General features: G+C 34.9%; 1 protein-coding gene across 1 annotated transcript in view; it reads right to left on the bottom strand.

Moving 5' to 3' along the window:
* The window catches only part of LOC149786362 (E3 ubiquitin-protein ligase HACE1-like), a 142,718-nt gene that overhangs the window by 34,993 nt on the left and 95,199 nt on the right, over nucleotides 1-12,526 (bottom strand). The window contains exons 17-19 of the mRNA XM_089976789.1: nucleotides 4,305-4,402; nucleotides 2,685-2,772; nucleotides 359-508 (exon numbers count right to left, since the gene is read on the bottom strand). Of these exons, the coding sequence (XP_089832915.1) occupies nucleotides 359-508; nucleotides 2,685-2,772; nucleotides 4,305-4,402 (336 nt within the window). The remainder of the gene's footprint in view (nucleotides 1-358; nucleotides 509-2,684; nucleotides 2,773-4,304; nucleotides 4,403-12,526) is intronic.

The following is a 12,526-nucleotide window of genomic DNA, read 5'->3' on the forward strand; positions in this document are numbered from 1 at the left end:
GCCTAATAAACCTAAAAGTTTTTGGTGTCTTTCAAGCCTAATAAACCTAAAAGTTTTTGGTGTCTTTCAAGCCTATTAAACCTAAAAGTTTTTGGTGTCTTTCAAGCCTAAATTGAAAGGCACAAAATTTAATAAAGGCAGATGGTGTAACACTAGTTATTGTGCTGATGAAAAAGGCAACAGATGGAGAGGCACTGACAGATTTATGGACAAACAGGCATCATAACATTATATGCTGTCCCTTATGGCAGATATAGAAATGATGTATTTTAATGAACAGTCTCATCATGCCAGTGGCTGGCTAGGGGTATGAGACTGTGATAGACATGTTTTCTGAAGCAAGGCAAGCAAAGTTTACCTAGGATATGCTTGTAGAAAGAACGGGTGAAGTAGACATTGAGCAAGTGTTGATGATAAACTGCCAGACCAAGACATTTGCCTGCAAATCGGAAGTAATTCAAGTGGTCAGGATTCACTGCAGAGTTGCTGTTTGGCTGGAATGTGCTGCCTGTAATAAGGATGATGATGATTTTGAACATAATAATAATAACTGTGCCCTAGCTAGACATTTTTGTGACAGAATTGCTGGCAAGAGGGCATTTTTTATATGAAAATAGTACCATGTAAACGAAGACCTATTTTTGACAATGAGAAGTTGTATGTTTCATGCAGAATGTTAGGATATTATTTCATGGTTCACATAGCCCCAGAGAGTTGTTTCTCCAGGACTTTTCAAGGGCTTAAATAAGTTTTCAGTGAGTACTGAACTTTCTCCAAATTATATTTTATTTAATATTACATAACAAGAAACAAAAGTAAATGAAAAAACAACAATCTAGTGCATATTTAAAGAAAAATAGTGCCACTCCACCATGTAACTGTGTCAAGTATCATTTGATCCAACCATTTTTATCCCTTTTAATGTTTTTATCTATTCATTAATTCTGACAAATATTTAAATTAAAAAAATTCTGAATTTAAAATGAAATGCAACTAATGCAGTTTTAATATTCTGTAATTCATAAGACAAAATTCAAGGAGTTGGTCAAAAAATTCAAGACGATTGTAAAAAAATTCATGTTCTTTTCAATAACATAGCCAACTTTTTCAAGGATATAACCTGTGTCATGTGATTGGGCAACTGACAGTTTACATCATGATAAATACAGAAAAAAAATAACAATTTATAATTCCAATTTTTTTATTTTTATTTATCCCTTTATTTTTAATTTGCCTTTTTAAAATACTTTGCATCAGTTTTAGTCATATTTCAGCCAGCTATCAGTAAAATTTAAAAAAGTAAAAGTAAAAAATGACACAAAAACCCAAGGAAGATAAAAGTCATAGTACAGCTTGGATGATTATAAAGGAAAAATAAGTTAAAATTCTGCAACAGATATATAAAATGAAGATAAAGGTAACATGTGCAAAATCCTTAAAACAGCCGTTAAAAATTGGTTGTACAAACCACATTCCCTAAAAAATTCCATGATGTTTTTGGGTGGTACATCAATAATTTCTTTATCAAGTATACATCAAATTAATTCTGTTTCACTGGGTGGAAGGTGACACACTCAACAAGAATGTTCTGCAGTGTCAGTGGACATTGGCAGGGTATGCACTATAGCCATGGTTAACTCCTCCATAGGTATGCCCAAATTAGGTACATGTGACCAACATGCGATTGGCACAATACCACCAATATCTTGGTAATTTGCTCCATTCGATGGATGCTTATCTCTGATAGTGGATTTGATGTTATGAACTTTGCTTGTGGTATTTTATTCCTTATATTCTGACTATGTTGATTTATATAATATTTGAAGTCAGCCTACGGAATCTTCCATTCAGATGAGTGCAGCACAGCTTTGGCTGCCTTATTTGCCCTTTAATTACACTTCATACCAGTGTAACAAGGCATACAACAGTACAGAATATTTTTTCCAGCCTGTATGAGAAAATATGCTTCTGTAATACCCGTTACTTTTCATAAAAGATTCTTTTTCTCGGGTATGAGACAAATACATCTATATGAAATTTTGGGAGCCATGCCACAATCGTGTTATATCTGAATTCATGTTATAATGGAGCATGCTATAGTGGGGTCACACTGTACATCAATTAAAGAAAATATTTCAAGTTGAAAGCATAAAAAAATTATTAGTTTTATCAAAGATTTGCATACATGATTGTATGGGGTTCATCAGAGGAACAACCAACAAGTCAAAATGATATTCTGTGACGATTATAAAATGGCAGACATATTTTTTGGTTTTTGGTCATAATTGTCTCTGCTGCTACATGCATTTCTATTACATAAGACATAGTACCAGTCATAATACAGTAGTTTTTGATGTACCAATAACAAAAATAAACAACTGTAATTATTTATCTTCATTTATTACAAGTTATTTATAGCTATCAGGTTCGCAGAAGTTTGTTAAATTATAATGAGTCTATTTATAGATACTGTCCTCATACAAAAGCTGCTCAACTTAAAAACTGTATTTTTCCCTTGACAAAAATTGACAGGGAAATCATACCAGATGAGGAATCTCATTTTGTGTGAAAATCACAGAGAAATCTCTCTAGTTTAGTACAAGTAAAAGATTCCTGAGAAATCACTGTAGTTCAGTACAACTTACAGACTATTAAATATGGTCATGTAAAGATGCTATACTTACCATCTGCAGACTGTGTAAACAAGGCATAATCAGGATTCAGAATCTCCCGGGACAATACATCAAACCATTCTCTTACTACTCCTTGACCCTGTAAATTTAGCATAACTTTAATAAATCAAGAGACAGCAAATGCAAATACTCCCCCATTTTATTCCATAGGTATTATATAAAACAATACCATATTACTCCAAAGCAAATGAAAGCATTTGACCTTATCAAGGACAAAGCAAATGAAAGCATTTGACCTTATCAAGGACAAAGCAAATGAAAGCATTTGACCTTATCAAGGACAAAGCAAGAATAAAAGAACTTAAATATTTTTTAAATTTTACTTCTTCCATCTTCTTAATAAGGGTCCTGCTCAATGGTGTTGGCTGGGCCCTATAGTAATCAATGTTTTATGTCCATGAATCAACAGTATTGTTTCAGTAAGGTAACTTTTCTGAAAATTGCTTGATTTTAACCAAATATGATATACTGCTTTTTATGATAAGACCTTGAAACAGTTCCATTTCCAGCTTTATCTGCTGTCATTCGGTGTGTTATGACCTCTGATTATCTACCCTTTCATTTTCTGCATCTTAATTTTAAAAAGGATTTTTGAATTTCAATCAAATTCAGAATGCATTTTTAATATTGATCAGACATTACCAAGTTCAATTTCCAGCATTCCATGGCATTATGACATGGGTTAAGTCCCTAATGCTCATTCTCCAGACCTTAGTTTCTGGATAACATATCAAATGTTTTTAGATTTCAACCAATTTGGCATATGGATTCAAACTGATGAGACGTAGAACAAATTTGATTTCCAGCATTCAACAACATCATTTACAAGAGTTATAGCCCCTGACTACCTGTTTTTCTAACTTGACTACCTATATTCCTGCCTACCTGTATTCTTATTTTATTTTCCTCAGCACTTTACTAAGCCCCATTTTAGTTCAAATTTTTTTTATATGCCACCTTATACTTATATAATCATTCGACAACATAACCTGACTAAGCTATGTTGGATTTCAAATAAATTTCGTAATCACTGTTAATCTGATAAGACATCAAGTGAGTTCTATTTCAAGAGTCCCACATAATCATTCAGAAGAGCTATGGTCTGTAAATGCCCACCCAACTATCTTTTCTTTCCACATCAAGACTCTACTAGGGAATGTTTGATTTCAACCAAATTTATTATGCACTTTTACAATGATTTTTAGCATCCCATGTCAACCTTTAAGAGAGCTATGCCCCCTGGATATTCATTCTTATACCATATCATTGGTTTTCCAAAAAACGTTCTTCTGCTGAGGTATCTACTAAGCAAATGGAGTAAGCATAGCCTTTTTCAATGCACCTATCACTAATTTTGTCAATGACATGGATGTACCTACCATATAAATGGGTGGGGGTGGGGGTGTACAGCCTGAATTCTACTCTTCTGCACAAAACATTTTAAGAACACAGGGCCTGAAATCAAGGCTGAGCTCCAATTTAGGCAGCTCATTTATAGGTGCAGAATGCTATAGACCAGGCCATATGGCAGAATCAATTTGTGATTATAAAAACATTATATCTTACCTACATCTTTTTCTATATTAGGCCTCAGATACAACTAAAACTTACCATTCCTTCTTCCCCAGCAAAACGGAGAGGAATCCCCTTTTTCAGTTTGTCTGGTGTTGTCTTTAGAAGTTCATGACAGCTGCTCTCAAAAATATTATCTGTTTCAGAAAATATTTTAATAATTGAACTACAAGTATAGAATACATAAAAACATTGTTTAAAAGATATCTAGACATTATAAATGGGCAAGTGGAGACAGCCTACAGGACATTTCAAGTTGAGTGGAGACAGCCTACAGGACATTTCAAGTTGGTAAGTGAAGACAGGTTACAGGACACTTCAAGTGGGTAAGTGGAGAAAGGTTACAGGACATTTAAAGTTGGTAAGTAGAGACAGGTTACATGACATTTCAAGTTGGTGAGTGGAGACAGCCTACAGGATATTTCAAGTTGGTAAGTGGAGACAGGTTACAGGACATTTCAAGTGGGTAAGTGGAAAGAGGTTACAGGACATTTCAAGTTGGTATGTGGAGACAGCCTACTGGACATTTCGAGTAGGTAAGTGGAGTAGGCTTAAAGGATATTACAAGAGGTTAAGTGGACATTTCAAGTAGGTAAGTGGAGTAGGCTTACAGGACATTACAAGTAGGTAAGTGGACATTTCAAGTAGGTAAGTGGAGTAGGCTTAAAGGATATTACAAGTAGTTAAGTGGACATTTCAAGTGGGTAAGTGGAGTAGGCTTCCAGGACATTACAAGTAAGTAAGCAAAGAAAGTTTACAAGACATTTCAAGTAAGTGGAGAAAGCTTATAGGACATTTCAAGTAAGTAAGTGGAGAAAGCTTACAAGACATTTCAAGTAAGTAAGTGGACAAAGCTTATAAGACATTTCAAGTAAGTAAGTGGAGAAAGCTTACAGGACATTTCAAGTAAGTGGAGAAAGCTTACAGGACATTTCAAGTAAATAAGTGGAGAAAGCTTCCAAGACATTTCAAGTAAGTAAGTGGAGAAAGCTTATAAGACATTTCAAGTAAGTAAGTCGAGAAAGCTTACAGGACATTTCAAGTAAGTGGAGAAAGCTTACAGGACATTTCAAGTAAGTAAGTGGAGAAAGCTTCCAAGACATTTCAAGTAAGTAAGTGGAGAAAGCTTTTAGGACAATACAAGTAAGTAAGTGGAGAAAGCTTTTAGGACAATACAAGCAGGTGAGTAGAGAAAGAAAAAAAGCACACATGACCAGTCATGCAGTTTGGATGACATGTTGAACAACACCAAGCAAACAAACAAACAGAACAAGACATAAACAGCAAATAGAATCTTTCTGCTTAAACTTCTCTATATTATTGAATACTATACAAACAAGATATGATTAGTTATATCTAATAGTCAATACGAGTTTTTAATTTGTTTGGTTCATTTATTTACTATAGTACTTATGAAATATTTGAAGATACCACGAAAACCTCCATGATGTCTTATTATGCGCTTTTAGCTCAGATTCTGACACAATCTTCCCTACTGTTCTGGTAAATACTAACGAATGTTTCAAACTGTGTACATGACCCTACAAAATAAAACCTGCCTTGAAGGACTACTGTTTTGAGAAACTGTATGTCGTTTAAGATCAGGACAAAAGTTCACAAAAATCAAATGTTTTTAGATAAAAAGCATTTATTTAATATTTAAGAGCACTTCACATGACTTGTTGTGATAGCATGGTGTGATTATAAGATTCTTGTGTGAGCACTCTTATGATCTTTTTACACCAATGACTCTTTGTGAGACAAGACCCATATTCTTTAATAATGCACAGTTCATTTAGGTTATACAAAGTGACAATGTAATAACCTCTACTGGGGGACCACATGTCTTAAGAGACATTTTATTGGAATAGGGTGTTCTCTCAAGACAGTTTTTTCTGTGTAATGGTACAGGTATATATGTGCACCTGACTGGGGACAGATGAACCTGGACTGATTCCCAACTGTGACAGTCAAACTTTGTAACCCATCAAATTATATTAGAGCTTGTCTGACTCAGTAGCTGGTTGTCTGGTTGAAAATAGGCCCTGAACTCTTGCAGAGGTGAATCTGGGTGACAATCAAGGATAATTGTCAAGGTAAGAGGAGACGAGTTAGTATACAAGGCCTTCTACACAGATGAGTGTAGTATACAAGGCCTTCTACACAGATGAGTGTAGTATATAAGGCCCTCTACACAGATGAGTGTAGTATACAGGCCCTCTACACAGATGAGTATAATATACAAGGCCTTCTACACAGACGAGTGTAGTATAAAAGGCCTTCTACAAACCAGTCAGGCTAGTCCAGACCTTTTGGTCTGGTGGTACAGTACATGTATAGTGATTATGGATTGTCCACTCGATCTGGTGGATATGGACAAAGGGGCAAGGGATTAAGCATCCATTATGAATAGTGCATGTCCACTACATCTGGTGGATATGGATAGAGGGGCAAGGGATTAAGCATCAATTATGAAGAGTGCATGTCCACTACATCTGGTGGATATGGACACAGGGGCAAGGGATTAAGCATCTATTATGAATAGTGCAGATGTAGTGGATATGGATAGAGAGGCAAGGGATTAAGCATCAATTATGAATAGTGCATGTCCACTACATCTGGTGGATGTCCACTAAGCCTAGTGGATATCCATTCAATCAAAAAGAACTCCATCATGGATTTTATTGCAGCCATAGCGGGTTTTATGGTACTCCTTGCTGATTTTATTGCATTTTCTCTGCAAGTCTACACACTAAACAAACAGATAGGAGAAACTATTACACGATAATACACACCAATGCAGGTGAAACCATTACACGATAATACACACCAATGCAGGTGTCAATTTTATACCTTTACCTGAATACACTATACAGCTGTAACATTTCTTGTGTTATTTAGCAGTGGCCTAGCTAGACATATGCACAGATAGATGTGCATACTGTACACAAAATATGTTTACCATTTCTTGAATATCCCCTCCCACCCTCCCCAACCCATGGTAGAAGATACATCTAACAAACTGCATAGCTACCACGTACATTCCAGCTAATCAAGTACACATATATGTGTTATCATATACACATACAGAAATTACATTCTACTCGACAGCATCAGGCAGTACCTTTAATGTTCTTTCTTGATAAATTAGTTTTGATAAATGTGCTGATTTTACTGAATATTTATTCATCCTAGTTTCCGTTTATTTCCATACTATTTACAAGACCCACATCGAACACATTATTATTTACAACAAATACATGGAACATTATGACATGTACATAATAATTCTTTCCAAAGTCTATTCAACAAGAATACCATGGAGTCATATAAATACAAAATAACATTATCAGAGAGTATAATAATATTTTAAATGCGTGGAAGGGTGTACACTGTATCAACTAATGCACTCGATTGATGTTTCAAATCCTGAACAATGTGATTTTAATGAAAAAAAAGTTATTCTTTCCATCACTTTTTTATGAATCTGCCACCAGACAATGTCCAAGAAGTGACAATATAAATCTGATGTCCACTACTATGCCTAGTTTCATGCCTTGAGTGGACAGCAGTCAGTCAGGACAGTTCCTAGCAGCTACTGACCTATGTCAAATGTTTTGAAATGTACATCAAACTATTAAATGAAAATGTTGATTTCACAAAACCACACACTTTAAAATTAAAAAGATATTAGTTTATGAAAACAAATTTAGAGTGAGAAACCGAAGTTAAATTCTCATGTTATTGCACAGAACTGATTTCTTGCACTATATTCAACAAACAACATACTTATTTTATTATCCTGATTAGGAACTGACTATTTAAATAATAAAAAAAGTTGTCATAGGAACTGACTATTTAAATAATAAAAAAAGTTGTCATGGCACTGATTCATGTTTAAAATGTTTTTTTTGTTGCCTCTAATCTCTATCCCCTCATCTCCTCTCTTTCTCTCACCAACCCCTCCACCCACATAATGTAATAAGTGAACAGAAGTCTTAAATAACTTGCAATATACATTAGGAATGTTTGTAGCAACCACTGGTCAGTGTCATACAATGTTTGAAACACCCCATGAAATGTTGAATGAATGTTTCTTGTCACAAACTAAACACTATAAAAATATCACGATATTAGTTTGCGAGAAACGAACTTTGGACTTTTGATATGGACAGAGAAATGCAATGAGGTTATATTGTGATATTTTTGTGTAAAATTGTCTTCTAATGGTATATGCAGCAAACTTGATAAAAATGTCATTTTCAACATCAATCTTTCACTGCAAGCAGCATCTAGTTATGACACATCTCATGAAAGGTCTACTACAATACACAATTTCTTTTTTTTTTATAATGCATGCGAGGGAGAGAGAAGAGAAAGAGAGGAGAGAGATTGAACTGATGTAACCCAATGGTTTTTTGCTAACTAGGAAAATAACATTAATCATCTGTCTACCAAAAAAATTAAGAAATAAAATTCTGATACTGCTTTTTATTTAAAACAAGAAAATAAGTAAACTGCTGCTTAACAATGCTTTCTGTATTTTAAAAAGATTGTAAGCAAATGATTGGGTTATTCACCTGCTGTCATTGTGCTTTTTGTAGTTTAGTTTTATTTCTAGTTCTATTATATAGTCAAACATGGTCATAATTAATGTAAGCAAACTAAATGATTCATAAATGGGTAGAGAGTCAAGTCAGCCAGCATTGTTGCAATAATCAAAATGAACACATTGACAATATCTGTGATGAGCATAGAATAAAAAAAGGATCACAATAAACTGGACTTAATTGGGATTTACAACCTATGAAGCCAAAACCTCTTTCATATCCAGTTCAGAGTAGATAAAAACGTTCTACTAGGGATGAAGTAAATAAAACAAGGAAGCCACATACTAACAGCCAGCCATCAATGTAATCAGAAATAGATTTTATAGCTTTGGGAAAAACATGACCTAGCAATTTCAATTTGTGTATAAATAAGGCAGTATTGACAGATATGATGTGTTCAGCTCATGCATACAACACTACAAAATAAACACACAAAAATAATTAAGAAGAAATTTCGCTAATATGAAGCTAGAACTAAATCTAAATGTATAAAAACTAGAGAATATTTAATGGACAGCAATAATATCTACCACAGATATTCATTTTGCAACAAAGTTTATATATAAGAAGGCATTTTCATTCAATTTCATGACAGGATGATGATAACAATGGACGAAGAATTTAACTGCTACTGCAATATGGAGAAAAACTTTATTTCCCATGAACACTCACTAACTGGCCCAACTTATTTTCTGTGCTATCTACATGTATATCTTCATGAACTTAACATTGGATTATTTTTAATTCTATTTCAGAGTCCACTGTTTGTTCAAGTGACTTTAAACTTTGTTCAGGTTCCCAGATATTCAACACCTTTTGGAAGACTATGGACATAATTAGTAATTTAACTATGTTGGCTAAACCCTGTCTCAATTTGCAGTTTGTAAATTTCTTTGGCAAAAAATTATTTATTTGTATTTAAATAACTTCTTAAAAAGGATAATCAGGTCAAAATTTAAACTTTTAGCAACTGAACTGTCAACTGACATTTGGGTACAGTTTTGTAGTATTTGTCGTGTGACTGACAGAATGCACTTACTGACAGAATGTACTGTACCAACTTACAGAATCAACTGTACTTACATAATGTACTGAATCGACTGACAGAATGTACTGTACTGAGAGAATGTACTTAATCACTGATAGAATGTACTGTACTGACAAAATGTACTGTCTGTCAGAGTTTATTGTACTGACAGAATGTAATATACCAACTGAAAGAATGTACTGTACTTACAAAAGGTACTATATCAACTGACAATATACTGAGGGAATGTATATTACTGACTGATAGAATATACTATACAGACAGAATGTACTGTACCAATTGACAAAATGTACTGTACCAATTGATAGAATGTACTGTTCCAACTGACAGAATGTACTGTGCCAACTGACAGAACGTACTGTGCCAACTGACAAAATGTACTGTACTGACAGAAAATATTGTAGCAAAGGAAGCTGCATATGAATCAACTGAAAATAATACATATATGTTTGCCTCCAACTGACATTATTAAGCGATTATACTATCATCACTTTTACCCCCATCCTTTCGGCAATAATAAAAGTCACATGACCAAACCAGCAATCAAACATATATCTGTTTGAGCTGTTGGCAAATGAATGCAGTAGTGTGTGCTATATAGAATCTAGAAGAACTATAGTAATAATAATAATAATAATAATGAGAACTTTGTATAGGAATCTTTAGAAACTCTTAAGTGCTTTATGACATTAGACAACACCTATAACATACAAAACATATATAATGGTATGATTACAAAAAACAAACACCATGAAATTAGAAAACATAAAAAACATGCTGAAAATATTTAAGGTAGGAAACATTATTAGGTCTATAAGTTTGTTCCTGCAGTCGAAATGAGTGAGTTTTGAGAGCCCTCTTGAATGTGATCACTGTGTCTTTGTGTCTAAGTTCAGTGGGCAATTCATTCCATGTTGCTGGGCCCTGGTATGCAAAAGAACGCTGTCAATATGACTTTGTTTTCATAGTGGGAATAATGAGCATACAATTGTCAGAAGAGGAGCACAAGTGTCTTGCTGGTGTGTACACATGGGTGAGGTCGGATACGTATGTTGGACTAGAGTCCGACAGTGAAATGTAGCACAGAGAACAAATTTTGTGTTTGATTCTGGATTGAATGGATAGCCAGTGTAGGGTACAGAGCAGCGGGGAGGTGTGCCCTGATTGTGGTACTTGAAGTATGAACTGAGCAGCTGTGTTTTGAACTTTTTGAAGTTTCTGGAGTAGATATTGAGATGAACCAGACAGAATTGAGTTACAATAGTTCAGTCTTGAAAGTACTAATGAACACACAAGTGTTTTAGTGGCATCAACTGAAAGATATTTGCGAACGGAGCTGATGCATTTCAGCTCAAGATATGCTGCCTTGCATATGTTCATGAGATGTTGTTGCAGTGTGAGAGTACTGTCCAGAGTAACACCTAGGTTTCGTATTGACTGTGTGAATTTAATGTTGGTGTTGCTGATATTTATTGTTTGAGGTAAAGGATGTGAATGAGAAAGTCTTTTTTGTTGTGATCAGAATGACCTCAGTTTTATCATCATTCATCTGCAGCTGGTTACATGTCATCCATGATTTCACATCAGTAATGCACCTCTCTACACCTTGGATGGTAGCATCAACTTCAGTCGGGTGGCTAGATTTGTATATTTGGGTTTTGTCAGCGTACAATTGGTGAGACACTGGATGATGATCTATGACACTTAAGAGCGGCTGAGTGTATAGAATGAAGAGAACAGGTCCAAGTACAGACCCCTCTGGAACACCACAACATATATTAACTGGGCTGGAGTGAATTCCATTTGCAGACACAATTTGTGTCCTGTTGACCCAGTAGGACTTGAACCACAGTAAGGTTGTATCATGAATGCAAAATATATGCTGGAGACTGTTAAGTTATATATCATGGTCTCTTGTGTCAAATGCTGGAGACAAATCAAGGAGGGTGAGGTCAGAGGGCAGAGAGAATGTCATTAACTACTTTTAGAAGAGTAGTTTCAGTACTGTGGCAAGGGCGATCTGCAGAGTGTACATTGCTAAAAATACTGTTTCAATTCAGAGGAGATACAAGCTGGGATAGAACAACCTTTTCTAAGATTTTTTATGTGAACGGGAGATTAGAAACTGGGTGGTAGTTCTTTGAATCATTATGGTCGAGTGTTGGTTTCTTCAGCAGAGGCTTTACAATGGCAGTTTTGAAAAATGATGGGAATTCCATGGATGAGAGAGAGTTATTAATAACATCAGTTAGTGAAGGTAATACTGGATCTAAGCACTCAAGCAGCAGTGATGTTGGAATTAGATCAAGTTCACATTACTTTGGTGCACTCTTCTTCACGATTGTACGTACTAAATCCATAGAGACAGGTTCAAATGCTGCTAATGGTTGCCGCTGACATTCTGTATCCCAACTGTATGGTGACAACACGTCAATTGAAATTGTGTTGTCAAGCTTATCTCTAATGGTTTGTACTTGGTCATGGAAGAAATTTGCAAACAGGTCCAGAAGGTTGACTGGAGAGAAGGTAGTTGGAAGTGGTGTAAATTTGTTCCTTGACATTAGCTTGTTAGTAATCTCGAAGAGCTCTTTGCAGCTGGAACT

This window comes from Sinohyriopsis cumingii, chromosome 12 (genome assembly GCF_028554795.1).
Source record: "Sinohyriopsis cumingii isolate HCF-2022 chromosome 12, ASM2855479v2, whole genome shotgun sequence".
NCBI classification, from domain to species: Eukaryota; Metazoa; Mollusca; class Bivalvia; order Unionida; family Unionidae; genus Sinohyriopsis; species Sinohyriopsis cumingii.